Source organism: Mya arenaria, chromosome 3, assembly GCF_026914265.1.
Source record: "Mya arenaria isolate MELC-2E11 chromosome 3, ASM2691426v1".
NCBI lineage: Eukaryota > Metazoa > Mollusca > Bivalvia > Myida > Myidae > Mya > Mya arenaria.
In genome coordinates this window covers 22,070,185-22,093,504 of record NC_069124.1, presented here as the reverse complement: position 1 = coordinate 22,093,504, position 23,320 = coordinate 22,070,185, and the positions used below count along the sequence as shown (strand labels likewise).

Here is a 23,320-nt window from a genome sequence, read left to right as displayed (position 1 = left end):
ATGTTAATACAAACTTATGTAGCTAATACTTTTTACTCAATTATCTCTTAATATCAGATACTGTCTGTTTGGTCTTGTTCAAGGGGCTCCCGATACGTGGGCTCAAAGCCTATTGCGGGCTTCCACAGTTTCAGATTTGACACGAGCGGAAGTCCTAGGTCAACGCTCTGAGTACTGCTGTACTGTCGTCCATCGCGTTGGTGCACAGAAACAACACTGATGTCAACTATCAGATTGTCCTGTAAGATGATTTAAGAAAATGCTTAGATATAACCTGATAATGATACAAGGGCGTCTCAAGCAGATGCAATTGACAACACTACCAAGCTCCAGGTTGGAAACTAAACAAAAGACAATTTGGTGAAAAGCGACTGTGCTAACAAGAAAACAGTAATACATGTGCATCAGTACTATGTAGATTGATAAATACTTGCTGAGTCATGTATAGCACTAGGCGAAGTGTGCAGACAGAAATTAACCCCAGTTTGAGCTCCCTGCAAGGACCACCCAGTACATATATTGCATGGTCCTAAGTCAAATTGTTTTCAAGGATTGTTCAGACAATGATGTCCATGTCCGGACAATATTAACTGTGACCTTCACCTTTGAACTACTGACATTGATAAATCTATTCGTTAAGTATAATCTACCATCGAGTTTTTCTTGCTCCTAGGTGCAACTGGTCTTAAAATGCTGTGAAAACAGCGTTACCGTGTTGAATATTACCTTAACCGTTGAGGCGTACTTGACACCAAGAAGAGGACATATAACCCAATACTTTTTTTAAAACGACATTTGCTTTGACCTTAACCTTTTACCTTCTGAGCCCTAGATTTTTTTGGGAATATATTGGATAAGTGTCTTGGTACTACAGTAGTAAAATAATTTTCCAGATTTTGTTCAAAAATAATGTTATACAAGAACTTATAGTGATCTTGACCTTTGATTTACTGACCACAACATCAATATGATTCATAGTTAAGGGTTTCATGGTCCAATATGAAACTGTTCTGGAGTTATTGTACGTGCAAAACATAGTCTACCTACCGGCACAAAAACTAACCAACAGATTAACCATCTGACAGGCCTTTTTTACAAACTTATATACCCAATCTTTTTCGAATTGGGCATCACAGCGACAATACCTTCAGTTTCTGAATATCTTGAAGGGTTGTCTTCGTTCCAATTTTTCCGTTCCTCTCAAACGAATCAATCTTGCCGCGCTTGGAGATGATCTATGGAAGGCATTCAATGCAAAGTTTACTGTCGAACAATCACAGTTAACATGAACAATAATATGAAATACATATATTTGTTTTAAATTGACTGCCTATTTAGAATTTATTTTATTGTGTTTAGTTTTTTACTTCTATAATATTTCAAAAGCGTCGTTGCATATAGGCAAGTTACACGGCATTAGAAGATTAAACTTTTGTTCCTCGTAAAAAAACAAGCTCAAAACGTTGCAATGCAATGATGTCTTTAGTGCTAAGGTAAATATGCATCCTTTCTTTCTTCGAAGACAGAACGCCGTCGCACAAAGAGTGGATAAAATCTATAAAGGCTAAATAAAATCTTGATAAATTCTGTTTCAGCTGTAAGTTAATACATTTGAAAGTAGTTGTAGACGAGAGTGACGTTCGGTATTTATCAATTTTCATGCATAATAGCACATGCTAGAGATAAGGATAAGGAAAGTCACTAATTATATGAAGTACAGATACAGTCAGCATGTGTATTCCTACCGGAGAGATTTTGGAGATGAAAGCAGCACATTGGTTGGTCTCGCCTTGTTCCTTAACCAACAAAAAGATATCTAGTAGGTTGTTATAGTATGACTGGAAGTCAATCTGTACAACAATACCTAGCAATGGGAAAGCCAGGTCACGATTGTTCGGCTTGTCTATGGAAACATAGAAATAAGTTCTGTTTCATTTCATGTGTTTTCCAGTTAACAGTCTCCAATGTTTGTAACATTGAATCGATATGGTAGCTGTTCCATACAATTTGCTATCGGTATAGATACAGGTACAGTCAATAACAATGACTAACCAGTACAGCTACTTTCACAACATTATTAAAGCTGCGTTGTATAACATTGCATTATAGAAGTTATACATGAAGTTACTTCAAAAATTGACTTACCAACATTAGCACTTGATAACATTGACTATGTCCATTAAACATTGTAGCTTCCTGATAAATTGACTAAACGTGATAGCTTCCCCATATCGTTGATATATAATATAATGCAGTAATTTGATAAATTAACTTACCAACAAAGCTATATCAATAACCATAATCATTACACAATATAGCTACTATTTAACATTGACTTAATAAAGCATCAATCCCAAACATTGACGTTTTTATTCAATGTTACTGCCTTCTATAACACAGATTTGACGGGACATCTATTTAGATTAAGTTACCGTTATAGTTACTTCGTAAGTCTGACTTACCGTCGGACGACCGTGTTAACATGGACTTACTGCTATAGGTACTCCACAACTTTTTCCTAGTATCGTCTGCTTGTTTCTGTTCGAGGTAAATGATTTTGTCCGTCAGTGACCTTCGCGTTTCACAAACATTCGACCTTATCTCCGGGATTTGTTTATCACGGTACTCAGGACTACGGCTGAACTCTGTATGATAAAATAAAATGTTGAAATGATTAATGTTTGTGAGCTTTTTCAAAGTAATGTCCCAATATAACTTGCAATCTTAATAGGGCGCATATAACTACAAAATACTAAATAGCAATATATCTTGTTGTTATAAAATAACTGAAATTACCAAATGTGTGATTACAACGATATTGATTCAAGCAACTTTAAACATATATATTACAAAGCGAATGATTTCAAGGGAAGTAATTTACATTAAAAATCAAATAAGGCAATGTAAATACATCTAAAAACGCTAGTGACATGGACAGAAACATGTAAAAACTTCTTTTTGTTACTACTATGTGTCTTTTCTTATTTAAATTGTGTTTTATTTTCATCCAAAAAATCTCATTCTCAAATTTAACATTTAAAACCTTGAGATATTTTTAGCAGTAAAAGGAATCTGAGGTTTCCACAACGTTACATGCTTGAGAAATCTGAGGCAACAAGGTCTGATTGTTTTACCTGTCAGTTAAAATATACAACAAAACACAACTATCTGTTTAGCAACACATTTAACTATGAAGTGAGTATACTTTAACAACAAATGAATCTATAAATGTATAATATAAGTAAATAGCACATAAGTAAGTTACTGTTAGACGAATTGGCTGTGGCTTATAAGATTGAAATTGAGTTAATTTACATTATTCGAAAGCAACAAAAATCATGAATACAATTTGTTGAACTGGGCAAGCATGTTTCTATCTTAAACCCCAGCGACCATGACCTTCAACCTACCTACCAAGTAAACAATCCCAAATCGTCTGCCATAAGTTGCATCGCTATCATTTCTATTAAAATGAATTGAGCAGAAACTATTTTCAGTTTTAAGTCATAGCGACATTGACCCAAAAGAGGCAAAATAAATCCAAAGGTATGTCTTTAAATATGGTTCCTACACATCACGTTATATCAATATCCACTAATAATCAGGAACGGATTTAGAGTTTGGCCAAGGAATTTTTCACAACGATGCCAACGACTCTGCTGCCGAAAATGCCACCGACACTAAAAGATATGGAAATACTTGGACGAGCTTAACGGCTCCACCGTTTATATATGAGAGTTATATAACAATGTTGATTTCCATCAGTTCCAATAATTATATTCGAAAATCTGATTCCTGCTGTAATGTAGATGGATGATACATAGTTTGATATATTGCCTCTAGATTCGGTATTTTAAAACTGAGTATATATGCTATTTTGATAAGACAAAATGGAAAGAGAAATATGCTTATACGTCCTGTCTATTTTCTAGTTTTCGATCCTTGTAACTCTAACATGTTGCATAGTCCCCAGATGTCAAATGAAGAAGCATGCAACATAGCCTTAAACATTTACCAAGGGCAACAATCTTTAAGTACCCTCAAACATGTATATAAACGGTTTCAATACATATCATACAACTACCTTCTTTAAGTTCAATGACAAGGTTGTCAATCCCGATGGGTCTCTTTAACAAAGGTGCAAGAAAGCATACCAGGAGACCTATCTGTTCTCTATTGCGTTCAAACGCGCTCAATCCCAAACTCCTGTAATGTCAAACGTTATATGATTGTTATATTTCCAGCCTTTAATTATAAAAAGCACACGTACGCACGCACGAAAACACGCACGAACACACTTTTATACACACGGGCTCGCCAACACATCCACTCCCCACCCACATGCGAGTATGCACTACGTTTCATGTGAAAATATATCACGCAGATTTTGATTGGTGGTCGTGTTTAAAGCATTCTACAAAATTCTTTCGCTCCCAAACGTTTTTGCCACGCCAGGGCTATAAAAATACCATGAACCTTTCCTCATGAATTACAAGAGCTAAAATAAAATTATGTTAGAAACTCAACAACTAATATGACCTCTGACTACAAGGTGTCCACAACCAACTGCTCGTGATATACGTTTCACGGAGCAAGTATGCTTGATGTAGGAAAACCAAAATGCCATAACTTACTGCTGATATAGTGCCTTCTCATTCTGCTTCGGAAGAACAGTTGAAATATGAGGTTTAAGTTTGATTTAAAAAATGAGTCAAACTGTTTGTTTCGACCGAAGATAAGAGCATCAAGGTCAATGACCTCTACAACCAGCTAAGCGGTATTCAATTTTCCATGATAAAACGCCGTTAAGAGGGGTGAGGGGGACAGCTAATATGTAGAGATCAATTCTCAGCGTAAAAGACACTTTGTCCGACATGCCTGTCAATGCGTATGTGTGAAAAACCATATGATGTTATTTATAGTGTTTTAAAATCGGACTCCATTTGCTATTGATACTCGAATAGAATCGGACCAAGTATTTCGATTAGCTATCGGAAAATAATCGAAAGTTAATGATATCATTTAGGAATACATTATTTAAACATAATATAATCATGCTCATTTAAATGGTTTAACCTGTAATAAGTACGTGTGATGATATATTCATGCTTTTTTCAACACAGTAAGTAAATATCCATAAACCTTTTCTGACTTTAATAACTTAACGAAAACACATGCGAAGAAAACACATACTTAATAATTGCACATCAACTGCAATATGATACACACCCCATCAAGTAAGTTATCTTAGCATTTATCCATGTAAAAGCGCATAAAATATTTGTAAACCAGCTTAACATTCAATAACCTGTCATATTGAAGATTTCATTAAAATATCTTAATTTCATAAGACTTTCACAAAAAAGTAAATTTGTTAATAACAAACGATACCAAAAATTTGTAATTTTGGGAGAGCTGGTAAGTTTTTAAGAAAAAATGTTCTCCGCATTTGTCTAAGAGAGTGACCTTCCTTGTTACAATGAACTCAACGAAAATTTACCGGAAAGCAAAAATGACATTTACTCTATACACTCCTACGCACAGAGTACAGAAGGTAGAAAATTCAGCTCTCTATATGCTTATCAAATAATGCTCACACTGAACCAATTTCTGACCACTGTGCGCAAGAGTGTATATACTTTATATAAGAAAAAATATATAGTTACCGAAGATATTATTAGCGACATCGATTTTATAGAACCACTATCGATTGCCGCCGACATAGCATCATTGTCATGCACAATTTATCGATTGTACTCGATAAACGTTTCCTCACTAGTTATTTAACTTCATAACAATTCATGCATAGTTTCATATAATATATTAAATACATATCAATCCTTTTTTTTTACAAAACCGATACTGATTTCTATAAGATTAAATTATTTATCAATCATAGATAAATGCTTTTTCTGCAATTTAAGCGATTGAAAATACTTCTCGTGTGCATACAGATAGTAGTGCAATTACGTATATACAAAATCATGTACTTATATGTAAATACTTAATTATTTGAAAAAAAAGAAAGAAGCCCAGTAGCCGAAAGTTTAAACATAAACCCCGTTTAATGGCACAGGGTAAACGCCAAAGACATAGAACAAAAAACAAACAAGCAGAAACCAGAAACATGGAACAACAGCACAAAACTCCACAATTAACACTGTATAAAAATACTACATAAAAATGTGTTTATGAAAGATTGTTAAATACCGCTATCGAGCGGTCATCAAAATATAAATTTACCGGGGGTTTTAACCAGTTTGTGTGCAGAACGCCACTCTTACCCCAACAATTCCGAATAAAGTAAACTCGTAAATGGTAAATCTCATCAAAGTATAATTTATTTAATTTAAGGAAACTTTAAAATAAAACTAATAATAATAAACTGATAGGTAAAACCAAAGGACTTCTATTATAAGAGATCGCGATTCTATCTGCAGACGAAGGGATACAATTCAGAGTTCCTAATGCAAAAACTTCTCAAAGATATGTTGCAGTTATCGTTTGAAACATCCAACACAGTCTGCCTTAGCAAATAAAAAGTTTAAAAATATATATGCAGTTGAAATAAGGAAATAAAATGCAAAGAACCGCACTTTAATCTGTTATGTATTGTCGGCAACTTATTTTACATATCAGTTATCCGTATGCAATCCCCTTTTAAATGAAGTCAAATGAACATATGGTAACTTGGCGTCAACATTTAACGTTATTGACAAGCTTGAAATGACAATACCATTTGTACATCGGTTTACATGTTAAATGGAAATGACGTCAGCTATTTACAGCTATTAGCATCACTTACATGTAACAAACATGTTAATTATTTTTGCATATTTTGTTTGTAAATTTGATTTTAAAAATAATGGCTGTACGTGTATGAAAGTTTGTACTTGTCGCCATTTTGTACGAAATTTTGCCATTTGCATATTCTGGTAAAACATATTCTATTCTGCTCTGTCACTTTTGCAATCTTTTGCACCTAGAAATTAAATGTTTACACTACAAAAAGAAACAAATCATAATTAAAATGTCTTACGTGGCATAGCAGTAGCAAACGTTTGGATTTTGTGCCGATGTTAACAACTTCCTTGGTGGCTCTGAGGATTTGCCTTTGCCCCTGAATGACAAAAAGATAAACATACACATAAGATAATCATCCCCTTAAGTATGGAAGTAACTATATATAGCTATAGAATAGAAATAAATGAGAAAAACATTTTGCTGTAAGCCAAGTTTTTATGAGATATACCAGGCCCTAATTTGAATTATGGCAAGTGTTAGGTTATGGCTATATAAACTAGATTAGGCCTCCAGTAGTGTCGTGTTTCAAATAACTCGAGTTTCATTGACTGTTTTGAAGCGGAAATCCCAGCATTTATCGGTTAAACTATTTAAATGTGTCTGTGGTCTGATTGTGGTCTTTGTACTTGTGTATGCCGTGTGTGTACTTTTTCGTATCTAGTCAGATCAGTGTCAACGTTGTAAATGCATAGATCATCCATATGGTTTCCATTCCAAGGCCTTACCTAACAAAATTTGATAAACTTACCTAGTTTTTTTATATAGTATATATGCACTGTGCTGTTTATGGAGTTTAATGCTGTTGTTACATGTTTTTTGTTTGTGATTTTATGTTTTTGTGTTCTATGTCTTTGGCGTTTACCATGTGCCATTAAACGGGGTTTATGTTCAATCGTTTGGCTAGTAAGCTTGTTTCTGTATTTGTTCATTTAAAAACTATCATACAAGTGGCTTGTATTAATATTGAGCCAATAAAACAAATACAAACGTGTGTAAACTTACGATATTCTGCAAGTATCCAGTACCAGGAACACCAGAGCCGGGTTCTTTTTCTGGAAGTTGTGCAAGATAAGACTTGTATTCACACACTCCCCTGGCGATGACATTGACGGCGCATCGGTTGGTATTAAATAAGAAACTCCTCTTTCCTCGAAACCATGTCCACAAAAGTAGAAGACTACATACACGTTTTTGTCGATCAATTTACAAAACTCTATGACAGCATTTTCAAACTCTGGCTTGGTTAAGTTCAGTAACATAACGACTTTGAAGTTAATTGAAACGAGGCTGTCAGCCATTTCCCGAATGTCATTGGGAGGGGCTTTTAACGAATTTTCGGATAGGTAATCAGAGTTTCCGATCAGTAGAGCCACTTTGTCATGTGCTGGAAAAATAAAATGAAATAATCAAACCAAAGTAATTGAGGTTCAGTTTGCCTTCAAGCTTTGAATACCATCTATTTATTCAATACGTTTCCAAAAGTTTTTTTACATGCATGCCAATGATCTGATTGAATAATAAACTTTGTTAAGTTACATATCCCTTTAAGCTCAATACATTCGGAGCTCCTCGGCCATTTGAATCGAAAACAACCTCAGATTTATGCCGGTACCTCAGTTGAAGTAGTTCGTTAATGTTCGAATAATACAATTAATTAAATGTAGTGTTTTAACTTGTATTTATTGATCTAAGTTTAAATTGATTGACAGTGAAGTGCATTATTGTAAACATAATTAAGATTCCTAAGATTTAAGTCAGTAAGTCATTAGGTCTAACTGCTAAATTACTACGCGATCTTCTTGAAGCGGACTTAAACATACCGATTTATGAGTATGTAAGCCGTTTAAGTGAATCCAAGGTTGATTTTGATAAAAATAGCCACGAGTTCCGAATGAGGTCAATATTGGTCAATAAGTGAATTCAGTTTTATTTTAGATACAGCGGAGGTTCACAAACTACTAACGTTTATATAGATTGGCAGATTGTGTATGAAGATCCAACAAGGCGGGGTTTGTTAACACGCGACTGCTCTGAATTTCCCGCCCGTCTACCGTCATGTTCATGGCCTTGACCTCACACTGGTAAACGCCTTTGTAACTCGCGTCTTGTATGTTGTCGATCTCGTACTTAAAGCCAATTGCACCTGTAGTGAAGAATACAAATACACAGTATTATATTAATAATAAATATTTATTTACACGTCTTACTTTGTGATATTACTTACAGTTTTATGAAAATCCTTTCATGAAATATTATTTTTAATGTTAATGTAAGATTTATATTTCCTTCCTTTAACTCTCCATTTTAAACACTGCACCATTATAATATTACGATAATCGTTTAGCTGATTGTATATCTATATTTTCAAAAGGCAAATAAGCATGGGCATCAAATGCTCACTAAGCGCCAATTATTCAATAAAGTCGATGTACCTTAAACAATATTTTTCTTTTGAAATAATTCTGAGACTATTTAAATAAAAAAGAACAATAACGCCAAAGCTATTTTTGTATGTTAAATAAAATATGAGCAAGAAATTTGGCTAAAATCCTTGCATGCTAAAGATGATTTGAGAAATTTGGGCCTAGCCCTGATATGTCAAGCTTTGACAGTATATCAGTATAAATATATTACAAATATGAAATTTATTACAAGCATATAATTATATATTATATATATATTTATGCTTGACCTTTAATTTCCTTTCCGTCCTTGATCCACTGGTATCGGAGGGGCAAACTACATCGAGCCTCCACCATAAACAAGGTACTATCACCAAACTCGAGCTCCTTTGATGTTGGATGAGAAATTACCCTTATTTCTGAAACATGCACATCCGTATTTACAAATAACAGTATACCATAAATTGTGTAAACATTGATAGAAATACAGCACCATAGCCATAAAAGAAACATACAAGGACACACATTGGTATAAGTATTTGAATATTTAGAATGAAAGCCAAAGAATTAAAAGAAATTAAAGACATTTGTTATTGAACGAAGTTTGCTAGGAATATCAAAATATTACCGTTCTAAGTTTACTTATATGATCAGCGAAATTGAAACCCGATTGATAACGGAGTAATGTTAAAATCCAAAGAACCTTATAATACGTCAAATGCTCAGGTTTGACATGTTATAGATCAACAATGTAAATGGTACATGTTAATATAACATTAAATGTACGTTAAAAAGATCATCTACGTTGTTATATAAGTTCGTTAATTAAAATACCCATATATGAAAATATATATGTAGGTATCAAATATTGATAGATCTAATATGTGATTGTTACGTGAACCAAGTTATCTATATAAATGTCACATATTATTTTATCATCTATGTTGCATGATACTTGATCATCTATGTGGGTGTTACATGCTACTAGATCATCTATGTGTTACACGCAACTAGATTGTCTATGGGTGTTGCATGTTTTTTATTTTTTTTGTTTTGTTTTTAGGGTGTTGCATGTTAATATATCATCTATGATCAAATATCCCATATGAGTGTATATTATAGAATCTAGGACCGTTGTTTGTTAATATATCATCTATGAGCATTGCATGGTCAAATATCAGGTGTTCATATAAATATAGCATATATGTAAATTTAACATTACTAGATCATTATATTAGGAGTAACACATCAACGTAAAAACTGTTTTCTATGCCCATATTACTTGTAAATATATAATTTATCAAAGCAATCCAATTACCAGTGCGAAAGCGTTTTCCTTAATGTTTATCAATAATTCAATGATTAGAGTGGCTTTTTACTGGAATGTTATGTGACCAAGGAAATAAAAAGTTCCCATAATCGGGAGTTCTTTTCATTAAAAACATTAAGAATAATCATAAAAATAATCTTACCATGCTCTTGCCCAGTGTGACGAATAGGCGCTAAAACAAAAAAAGCATGCATTGACCTGAGCTTGAAAAGGCATTTAACGTAGCATTTAACAGAAACATAATATACCTCCATCCTGATAAAAGACGTTTACCTAAGTGAGCTGGAAGCCTCGCTAAGAAGCAAAGGTAATATAATAGTTAACCAGGGAATAGGTCACACCACTGGGGGACATAATAAGGACCAGGTATGTGTCGAGGTACATTCACCTCCAATGGCTAGCTGACTGATGCTTATCATGCCATATGGCCCGAAGTGATGTATTATATTTCATATCATATACCAACCATTTTTTATTACAATTCAATTTTATAAGCACTTTTGATGTATTTTATATAACAACGTAAATAATGTTTACTTCCGACAACTTTTACCCGTTATGTAAATAACAAAGACGCACTCACCAGTTTTGTTACGTCAAAGCTCAATAAAATAATTTTTGAACAGGTCCGGAGCTGCCATTATTATTTAACGGATCGTTGACGTCATAAAACTGGGCTATTTTTTATAAAAAGAGGTATACATGTATGAAATATATAATGTTTGTTTACATATCGTATGACACACAACAATATATATTACTTTACGGGTAATATCTAAAAATATTTACTAGAATTCCATAGAATTGGGTGTGTGCCCTGATTGAAACTCCCGTTAAAGTTATACCGAATCTGACACAACTCATCCTTATGTCAAACGTGGTATGAATGCGAGAACTCAGTCTGATTATTATACTTTAAGAGTATTAGGTCCAACTGTATTTAAGTTTACCCGAACAGTATGTTGGTCAACTGTAATTTAAGGCAAAAGGGGCATTTGTCTAGTGTTACTTAGATGAATTATCTCACGATCAAATACCACCGTGATATAATGCATACACTATGCAGAAGAAGAGTCATGTTTGTTTCATAACTACATATGTAAGTGTCTACACAAAATATTAAACTAAGTATTGCTGTGTGTTATGTTAACTAGTTAATTAGGGCATAACTTTGACTAAACTAAGGCCGAGTCAGCGGCTGTTTAATCGTGTTTGTATAATTTAGAAGAATTTGTGGTTCATCTATAAGTTTTATTACTATTCGTTTTATTCTTACGTTTACTCAAGTTAATTCATCCCTTGATAAGATTAACCATTTACGATTTTACTTATTCGGGATTGTTAGGATAAGAGTAAGGTTGTGCACACAAACAATATAAACCTCAATTCAATTTACACTTTACAGACCAAATTTTTGCATATGTAGTGAGTTGTTTTGGGAGTTTTGTGCTGTTGTTCCATGTTTCTTGTTTGTGATTTTTTGTTTTTATGTTCTATGTCTTTGGCGTTTACCCTGTGCGATTAAACGGGATTTATGTTTAATCGTTTGGCTACTGAGCTTGTTCTGTAGTTTTTTCACATAAGTACTGTATTGCATAAAAGTTAACAATGCTTAAAGTTCTAAATATTCGAAGGAACTGTACACCTGAACCTTGCTTTGCTTATCAACTATCTATTATTCTAGTAACACCATTCATTTGTGAACAAGGGCAGTACATATATACAATTCATTTACTTTGTTAACACGTTTTAATTAATAACAGTTTACCACTGACGAACTTAATTATCAAAGTGATTACAAACATTAATGCATTCACTCGGATTAAAGTACCACATAAAGGTCTACCGCATATACTACTTCTTTCGTGAATCATTATAAAACAAGGCAAAACATAAAACAAGACCTACTTGGTGTTAGATTATGAGGCATCTTTGCAAGGTTCTCAGTACCTGGCGGGTTAAGCCGATCAGAGGCGGAGTTCTGTTTTGGCGTGATAGACACGTGGGATATTTCGGTAATCTTTGTCTCCTGGGGATCGGAACAGTTGTGGATCTGGCATGAATAACTACCAGCATTAGCAGAACTGTTAAAGAGGAATAATGAAGCAATTAATGTTATGTTTATGGGGCTTTCTCAAATTTAAAGTTACACTAAATCAGTAAATTCTGTTATACCGGACTAAAAGGCATTCTACACGTTCTTTCCTCTTCCATCTTTTATGAAAATAGATTAATGCTACATTCGTACAAATTATAACTACTTTCATTGTACAAACCAAAGCTCGTTTAATAAGTGCCAAGGTAGTACTTAACATTTATGTTTTGCAAATATAAATGTTAAACTTATATCCGAACAAAACCATTGCTTCAAGGTAATTTATCATGCATACTTGTATTGAGTGTATGTTTAAACATTAAGGTATCTGGATACTTAGTAATCAATCAAGATGTCGAGCCGGTTAAAAAGCCTTGGACACAGACATTATTCTCTTAAATGCAATTGCAACACAGAATGACATAGAGTTAAACAATGTACATATAATTATTACTGCGTAGTAAAGATACGGCCCGGAAGTGTTCAGTCCGAACAAACGGAAGGACACATTGACGCACATACATGGAACCTACGACACTCTTCCTCATGTTGAACCTCGGTGGGAAGTTTTTGTAAATCATATAATGCATGGTCCATATACAGACCGGCAAGATACTTCAACCTTTGCCATCTAAGAGTGACCACAAACTTTTAGATACAGATGCGGGTAATATGTGCGTCACACCACATTATCTTGATGAACATTCATGTTAGATTCATAGGATGCCATACAACGTTTGGTTAAATTCAGGCCAGGACAGTGTACAGTCATTTCAACAGAAATAATTTAACCTTTCACCTCTAATCGTGACCTTGATCGTTGATATACATACACCGCAATATCATGTTAAACCTTTACGGCAAGTGTTTTGAAAACCCTATAGTGTATGGTAAAGATACAGCATGGACAATGATAAATTCAACCTTTGACCCCCTAAGCTTCATCTTGACATATGGGTAACACACCATTAAATCATTTAGAACCTTCATGCAAAGTGTTTTGATTTTTTAATGCATCATTGATGCAGATCTGTGTCTTTTGAGCTACACACCCCCTCATAAGTGTGAACATTCATGGCCATGCTTTGAAAATCCAATACTGTATGGTAAAGAAACATTAAGGATCATTTCAGCTTTTAACCTCTTGGCGTGACCTTGAACTTTGAGGTACAGACCTGGGACATATGCGCAACATACCATCTCATCATGGTGAAAGTTCTTGAAAATCCTATAATGCATGGCCAAAAAGCTACAAGGACACGGTATAGTCCGGACGGACAGACCGACGTACGCATGCATTAGCATGGACCGCCATTGTGATAAATATGTCTTGCTCTTCGCACACAGGCTCGACAAAAAAAACGGACATTTTAATGAGTTGTGTATCACCCAAAACGCGATAATCTTAAAGATTAATTAAGCGATTTATTAATAAATCCTCGAAATCTATTTTACAAAACCTTTTTATAAAAAATTTATTTTCCTCTTCTCCTTAGAACAACTTGTTTATGTATCCAGTTACCTTAATTTTTATTTTAACATGCTATTATTTACTGACATGAAAGGAATAAATGTGCATATTCTTACGTGAGATTGATTATTGTGAGCGTTCTATCGGTACATCCCTTCATTTTATTAAACTCCTTTTGTCCATCTGGACAAAAGAACCACTGAAAACATGGGTGTGGTTTTCCCGTGGCCGCTATATCCAACACCAGGGTATCTCCCTTATTCATATCCATTTCTCTCCCTGGGCTATGTGTGATCTTTATTTCCTCTGAAAAGTGTTATAAAGTAAAATATCAACAGTGTGGTGACTTCTTCATACATTCTGGTCCATATCTGTTCATTAAAAAGCGCACATATAAACAGGAAAAATCTATAAATAGATTGGAAATATGACTTTATTTACCTACAAACTAAGCATTTAAACTTCAGGAACGAACTTAACAAGGGGTGTCGAAAGCGAATTCCAACTATGGAATATTTCTTCGGTATATAAAGAGACATGTATCATTAGAGTCATGAATATCTTGAAAATATGTTTAGTTATGGCCAAGATTAAATATTTTGAACGATACTTATGCAGACGACGAAATTTGCTGTCTCATTGGTTAAAATATAATGTTGACCACTAACCATAACTAGAGAGGCCCAGCAGATACGTATCGATGCCTGTCTCTTCCAGCAGAGCTGTCAGATCCCCGACGGTCATGCCTTGTGAGCCCAACTCTGTAATCAGATTCCCTGCTGCACTCTCTCTTCCGATCCCTTGAGCCCAGAGCTCGACTTGCTGAGGGCTAGAATTTTAAAGTAATATGATTGATAAATTATGGTTATGTATAACTGTCAAATAAACACGCATATATATGTATATACGAAGGTCATTTAAAAGTTACCTGGACACTGTATATACTCTTTTTAATAGAGGTGATAATTATTTTCATTCATATCACTTGAATCTTCTCTTAATGCGTCGGTTCTATTAGACACGTTGATTGTGCTTGATGTAGTTATATGTTTGAACGGGTGTGAAAATCATGACTATTGAGTAACAGTATTTCATTGTCGTTTGGGTCTTTTCCTCGTACCTCTAAACAGGATAATTATTGTATTATTAACAATGTAACCGCAATATAGCAAAGGTATATCAATAGTACAGCTTGTTTTTACAGTCTAGTTCGGATTTGTGTATTGTTCTTACATTTTATCAATAATACAAGTTTGGTAACTTGCTACGCATACATTTATATGTTAAATCACTTGAACATCGTCATTTTATTCCGTGTTCAACATCTTAACACTGTACTATTTAACATTATTATCCAAACACTAAAGAATCATTACACTTCGTCTATTTGTTCTTTAAAACAATAACCAAACATTATACGTCAAAATCATGATAAGAAATTCTACGTATATTTCTTTAATGATCCTCGTAAATATTGCTCATCATAAATCAATCGCATCACTTGATTATTATACTCAAGATCAGCTGTTTGAACTTTGATTGACTTTTTATTTAACTCTTGTATTGATGATATTCATGTAACTAAAAATGAAGTTCCCACTACTGGCAGAACAGCATGCACTACAGTTAGTTCTTTCTGTGTATTGTGTGTGTCTTTTTGAAATGTATAAGCAATGGCAACTCTACAGATTGTGAGAAATATATGTATTAAAATAGTAATAAATTGAAATACTAAAACATGTTGTTTAATCATATATATTCCATAGCATCAACTTACGTGATTTTGTATCTCTGATTTATCATGTTGGATGTTTTCAATGTTCCAATTAAGGCTCTCCAGTTCCTTCGTGCAGGATTCGTGTCCAACACTTCTATGACTTTAATCCAAACACTTCCCGGAAGATCACTGACACTCGCATCCATGTTTAATCTGTGATTCACTAGTATGATTGTTAAACTATGAAATAAACTTACACAGGTTAAAATGGCATAATAAGATATATTTTTGATCGTGACTCTAATGTAGTTTGTTTATCGATTCATCAGTTTTTTTGTTCATGGGAACTCCATTAAGTATTCAATGGCAAATATTGGTTTCAGTTCTTTAAATCAAAATATCATTTATTTTATTTTTCAAAATATGACTATATTAGGTGGTAAACGGTATCCCTTATGTTTATGTATGTGTTATAAACCTTACTTCATATAAGAAAAAAAGCACAAAAATAAATTCGTTCCAAGTTGCTTAAAAGAATAGCCCGTATAATATTTACAATGAATATTTCCCTATCATTTTTCAAAAAACCCTTTTTTCACCTCGTTAAATCCATCACAATTATCACAATAATCTTATTTTTATAGAATTTCAATCTAAATGGCTTACTTTGATCAATAACTGAATGTTAATGCAATATAATGATGTCTTTAAAAATATCGTTCTTTTCAGATCTTTTCTAAAACATTTATGGCTTGAGCAAAAGTTAAAATGTATAAATAAGTTAACACTTAATCAAACATCTTGATGTTTTAAAAGGACAGAGTTAGCGAAGGTAGTGAGCCTTCTAAAAAAAAAAAAAATGCATTATGTGTTTTAACTGAATTTCATTAAAATGTGTTTCCAGCAGGAGTTGAAAGATGTTTTGATAATAAACAAAGGGAAAAAGTACGAAAACGAATCAGAAAAGTTAATGCCATTTGGATGGAGTATCCTTATAGCTAACAATAGTTGGTTGTTTGTAACTGCATGTATAGATTTAACGCTTTATAATATTGAATTGTATAGATGGTTTACATGAACACGTATTAAAAAAAATACATTCGAGTCTTTTCTTCTTTAATTTATATCAAATTCCAAAGTAAACGTTTAAGTAAGCAGCATTGAGGGTATCTTAAAAACCAGGTTTACCTTTAACTTTAAAACCCCGAAAGTACCACAATGAACGCTCTCGATCAATTGATATGACATTCAAGGTTTTAACCGTTTTGAGTCATGTATTGAGTATTTCAAAATGTAAATTAGTTTGACTAGTGAAACTCCATCAGGTAGCAGTACTGTACATACTGTGTAAGTTCCGTAGGACGGATTACTCAAGTTGTAGCCGCTGAAGATGTCATTTCGGTATTAGTTTTTGTAACTTAATGCATGTACTGTTTCACCTGAGGGAGTTTCACTAGTCATGACCTGAATGGCTCAAGCAACATCATTTATTTTTTGTTCCTTTGAACTTTTGACAAACAAAAAATATCGCAAGCGAATATAAAAAAACAAATAAAAAATACACTTTTCGCAACTAACAAACATCTACTTAAAACATTCAAGTTTATATGCTTTCCGATTGTTTTTAAAGATTGATCAGTGACATGAAAATGATATTTTTCACTGCCATTTATAGAATCTTTAATCAATATTTTCCCAGTGTAATATCCATTGCAGAACGTGACCGATTCAAATATCGATATCAACGGCTTTTTCTCATAAGTACCCGTTATTCTGAATATATATATACATTAAGACGCTAACTGCTCGTCCGCCAAAAGAAGGGTTAAATTAAAAGAAAATTTTGCTTAATTGAAATAAACTTACTTAAAATCATTGTCAAAATGTTCGAAAAGCGATTAAATTAACTGAAAATTAAGGAAAATGAACCAGGAAGTATTACAATATTTCTGCTAAAAGTTGGTATTTTCGAGTACTTACAATGATTAAGAAATATCTTGCTGCTTTATGTACAAGAATTATATATTTATCATACTGAGGTGCCCTACATGTGTAAAGTGTACGATAACTTTTTATCTTCAAATTATTTACCTAAGATATCTTATCGCTTACCAGCGTTTTAATCCAATGATTTAGGATTCAATTAATATATCCTCACAAGCAAGTGCGTGGTTAATCAATTAAAATAACCTCCTTCTGACTAACATTATATTACTACTATCTCACGGTAAACTTGCCTGTGATGCCATCCATTGTTCAATTGGCATCCATATAGGTTTTTGTACTTTTCAACGTGATTGCATTTTCCTAGTTTGAGTCAGCGGATTAGAGGAAAATTAATCTTCCTTGTAGTTGAGTCACCGACAGGTGTCGGGGTAACTCGTGCGTGTAGTAGAATTTTGGCGGTAAATTCCGCGCGAAAGTGATTCAGGGTTGGGACCTCGACGAGGAAAGTTCATAAATTTCCAAACTTTCATTTTGGTTCAAGGTTTGCAATGTTTTCTATATGCAACAAAGTATACACTTTAATCGTAAGATTATTATATGTGTGTAACATGTATTTCACAGCCGGTTGTTCTCAGATGCTTAACTAAAATACAGGCTGTATTTATACCAATGGGCTGTTTGTGTATAGTCGAAACGGAGACGGTTATGTTAAAGGAATCATATTTCTATAAAATGTCTATTTTGTAGAAAATAGACAGGTGTTGTTTCATAAATTGATAAGTAGACATAATACGATAACCTTTATATAGGGTACACAAATGCGTAAGTCTTCATTATAACATACACAAGACGGCTAAATCATGAATATTTACACACACATTGAATCGGTACGATAACATCATAGTTTCATATCAGCTAACAGAACAAAACATGAATGATAAATGCCGTTTTTCAATGTCGGTATTCCAGTTGACACTTGATTAAATTTTAATGAATTAGTCAATACACTACTGTTTGCTAACATGCTATTCGTTTGACTACAACTATATATGTCGGGAATGAAAATATTAGACGACCGTCCCGCGACTTAAATTCTAACAATGAATATGAGCGCCAAATACAGGTTATCAAGCGTGCCTTTTAACATCAATTTGATCACAGCTTCCGTATGGAAAGAAAAACGAAATAAACATTAATTCAAGGACTCTTATTGCTTGTTTTATCTCATATTGTATTAATATTGAATTAATTGTGTGTTTTTTGTGATTTAATACTTCATAAAGGGACGTTCACACATATCATTCACTTTTTAAAGGATTTTTTTAAAAACATCTCCAAAGGTCTGACCCTATAAAACAATCAAACTTCATTACAACAAGTTGAATGCCAGCGCTAAAGATTTACCATAAAACAATATGAAATTATGACTGTAAATTACAAGTATTCCAAACGATTAATAAATAATGCACACAGTGTGTATTAAACAAGTTTCGGAGACATAAGAGACAGAAACACATTCCGTTAACTTATTATTTATACAGCCTGTAAGCAAGTCAACATATGGAATCTTCAAGCCCAACTAGCTGTAAATGATTGGTATTAGGCTTGTTTACACAATCATCAATGTTTTGCCCGCATTTCAAGAAGCACATAACGATCACGCCAATTTGATATTTCTCAACAAGTTCAACAGTTTGAACGTTGTCCCAGGAGCGGCAGGAGGTTTTCCTTAATCTGTGACACTGGAAATGTGCCAGCAATCAAATAAAACTAATCGGCAAGGTAATTGTCATATCCGTCAAAATACCCGTATTTATATTCCCAGGCTGCGGGCTAAACATTGGTAGATTCTAACATTTATAATTGCAGTTGAACTATTACTGTATCTATTATATATGGGTTTGATACTCTAAAACATGAATGCGCTTGGTATATGTTCAGGCAAATAAATGTTATTGTGGTTCAGGTAATCATAACAAGCTAGCCATCATTGGCTACGAAATTTAGTCAAGGTTGAATCTCTTATTTGCAAACACATAGACGGGTCCCGGCGTGAGAACATTGAAGAGTCCTAGAGTGACAGTTCAACCACCGCACACCTATCCTGGAGTAGCTTGCGGTTAATCAGTACTAGGTGCTTTCACCTCTGCAAGGAACTGACAACTTCTGTACATGCCAGGGGTAGTGATACAGTGCGAATGTTGGTAGAAAGAATTTTATAACCAATCACAAGAGAAGTGACCTGGTCCACCCGTGAATCGAGCCCGTGTTGTCCGATTCACAGTCCAACGCTCTACCGATTGAGCTAACCCGGTGGACACGGTAGGGATACGGATGCGATGCAGATGGATGGTAATGATTTTATTGAATTTCTACTTGAGCAATATTTGTTTAACAGACACGGCAATTGCTAACTTTAACCATTTTGTCGGTTTTTTAAGTTACGAATTTTTTAAGGTAATTGTTAGAAAACTGCGCCGGTATATATACAAGCTTGAACATAACAAATGAAATAATTGACTGATTTTTATATAACGTACTAATATATACATACTGTAATTTATAATAAATAAGAGAATAGGAGCTGAAGAAATAATTTATTCTACCTTTCAGATATAACTCGTACATGTTAAAACAATATGTTAAGGGAATTATACCTTTTTTTTGAAGTAGGAAATTGTTCGTGTATAATACTTCCCCGCATTCTGCCCTCCTTATCTTCCTCCTCTATCCTTTTATCATTCTAACACATTGATTAAAATAAAAACAGAATAAAACAACTTGATTTAACATACCAGTGTATACACTCTATAGCTACAAGATTTTATTCATTCGAATCACTGAAACCATCGCAAAAGCATTAGTCGCATGAGTGTCTTACAGAAGGGAGATATAGCATAACCCTTTAGGCTGTCTTCTCAATTATATCTACACTATTGTTTTGTGTAAAATTTACATGCTTTTATTTTAATGCATAACATATTTCGTCTTTTTTAATTTTGATTTTGCTCGAAATTTGTCGAACTGAATTAATTGTTAATGTTATATGGAAATAAGTATTGTTTAAACTAATGTTATTAATCTTATTCTCAGAGCCCTTCAAGTAAAATTTTGTAGATCCATTACCGTGTTTGAATACAATTATACATTGCAAAGTAGACTTAAATAGTAAAGCATTATGCAGCGTTGTCATGTTGTCATTGTTTAGCTAAGATAAAAATTTGTTACACCATATCATAATTGAAGCGAAATATTGGGAGCAATGTGATTGCCCCTTATGAACTAATAAGACCAAATAATCTTTTAGCTTAATACTTGTACTTAATATTCAAAATAAAAACAATTGGGTTGTAGTAATAAAATTATAAAAAAGCTATTCCAAATACCTGGACGAACATTGTGAATAGGAAATAATACATATACCTGTCTATATTGTAATGTAGACATGGACTGAATGAACTCGAACAATAAGCTACACAGTAAAGATACTTTCCTACCATTTCTTTCTTATATGTCCTTTTGTAGTTCATGGATAAACTATTGGACAATACAAACTGCATCTGTTTGTGTTGTATACAACACTGTGTCTGCGTTTATTATATTTTCAACGATACTCTCATGTGACATTAGTGACAATGGGTAAAGACAATAAGTGTTTTTAATTATGGTGTCTTATCTTACACACATTCACCGTTACATTCCTTATATACAACAAAATAGGATGGCATCCTTTTATTTTTTTTCTTGAGGAAAAATAGTTTTCTTCCAATTTTATTCCTTCGCATTTAAAAGGACTCTACACCAGTTAGCACCAAAAAAGTTTTTTTCTGTAACGTATCTCAGGACAATTATTTAATAAAATGGTTTTCTCTTTGATATCATAATTGTAAAGAAAATACCAAAATGTAAAAAAAAAAATCGAGTCGGAGACCGGGTTCGAACCTGTGTCGCCAAAATTGCAGTCCAGTGTTGCATTCACTATGCTACGAAGGCTTACCCGAAATTGATGGAATATTTAAGCAATAAACCTAACATAGTAATATCACGTGATAACATCGACTAGCCAATCACGCATAAGGAATGAATTCTACTAGTTAGACATACCTAGTAATCTTTTTTAATGGAAAAAAAAACGAAAAAACCACTGAGAAAAAATAATTTAATTGTAAACTATGTGGTACCTTAGTCAGTAAGTTATAATGCATTGTACACATCGATACCAAGTTTATGTCAGCTTTCGACATTTTTTTTTTCGCTTTTTCATCATACGGAGTACAGCCCCTTTAAGTGTGTTCATCAGACACATTGTAAATATATCGTAAAACTGTTATTAATGAAGAATTGATATTAGAAATATTGAATGCTGTATACAAATGTACTTCGAAGCAAATATGTCCCAATTGACTGTCGCTCAAAAATACACAGACAATAGGTTTGTCGTGAATCAAATCCAGAAAAGCTTCATCGACTCTTAAACGTTATTGTGCTGAATGGTAAACCAAAATACATTAGAAAGAAGGTACATTTATATAATAATGTTAGAAACAGGCCGATGATTCTATTGTGATTAAAAGGTTTCTTTGCATTATAGTATTTTTACTTTAGGATTCGTAATATGTCTTTTGATTCTAAAGACATATGCTAAAGATTGTTTGGCCAGGTTTCTTTAAAAATATAATGTTTTTGTTATGAAAATATTTGTCTACTTTCATTTTTAAAAGAGTTTCATTTTCGGTTTGCATTGCAGCAAGAACAATCACTTGGACGTATCTTTACGGTCAGATGAACTGATGGACAGACGGAGAATTGACCACCATTGAATCGAATTTTAAACAGAAGTAGAAACGATGTACGGTGAAATATGTTTAAGTCAGGTCTTACCAGATAAAGTATTGATAATGGTGATCATATGTAGTAATGTTCGCCCACACAGGTTTAAAGTTATCTTTTCCAGATCCTCTTCAATCTCTCGGATGATCGGATATTTCTTGACATTCGGATATAGCTTACTACCGAAATAAAACTGAATACCTTTATATCTAAAAGGATATATTCATGATGTTTGACCATTAAGAATACCGACTCCTCGGAATAAGGAAGTTATGAATAACGAAAGTTCTAGCAGATAGTTTTATTATATACAATATCAACAGAAAAATTGGGTTCAAGAAGAACGTGTCTCAAATTATATTTCCTCTTGATGGGAATCTATTATAGAGCTCATGCTGGCGACAATTGTTTACAAGTCGTATTAAAATATTGTTTTTATGAATCAATATGAACACCAAACAGTAACGGATAGATTCTTAATTGAACAAAACAATCAAACCTCCAATCATCCAATTTTCAACAACTTTTCTTCCTTTTTTTATCTCCTTTATTTTCTGTCACATTTTAAAATGTATATACAACATAACTCTCACCTGCTATTGTAGCTACGACTTAACATCGTAACAAGTGGCGTGTTTCCATAACACATGCAAAAATAAACAATTTAAAAAAGCACTTGATTATTATAACTATTACACACATGCAAAAATAAACAATTTAAAAA

At 33.4% G+C, this 23,320-nt stretch overlaps 1 protein-coding gene across 1 annotated transcript; it reads right to left on the bottom strand.

Annotated features, from left to right (window-relative positions):
* Positions 1-53: 53 nt before the first annotated feature.
* Positions 54-12,466, bottom strand: LOC128225838 (mucosa-associated lymphoid tissue lymphoma translocation protein 1-like). Its single transcript, XM_052935735.1, has 10 exons — positions 12,445-12,466; positions 9,497-9,625; positions 8,768-8,947; positions 7,807-8,188; positions 7,040-7,120; positions 4,085-4,206; positions 2,493-2,645; positions 1,746-1,903; positions 1,146-1,235; positions 54-239 (listed from the first exon to the last, which is right to left on the bottom strand). The coding sequence occupies exons 1-10, from the start codon at positions 12,464-12,466 to the stop codon at positions 54-56; spliced, it is 1,503 nt and encodes a 500-aa protein (XP_052791695.1).
* Positions 12,467-23,320: the final 10,854 nt, after the last annotated feature.

Excerpts from the sequence above, each read along its gene's own strand:
- LOC128225838 (XM_052935735.1), bottom strand. The coding sequence starts at position 12,466 with ATGCCTCATAATCTAACACCAA. Across the intron at positions 9,626-12,444 it reads GCCTCATAATCTAACACCAA|AAATAAGGGTAATTTCTCAT; the intron begins GTAGGTCTTGTT and ends TGCATGTTTCAG. Across the intron at positions 1,236-1,745 it reads TCATCTCCAAAATCTCTCCG|ATCATCTCCAAGCGCGGCAA; the intron begins GTAGGAATACAC and ends TGCCTTCCATAG.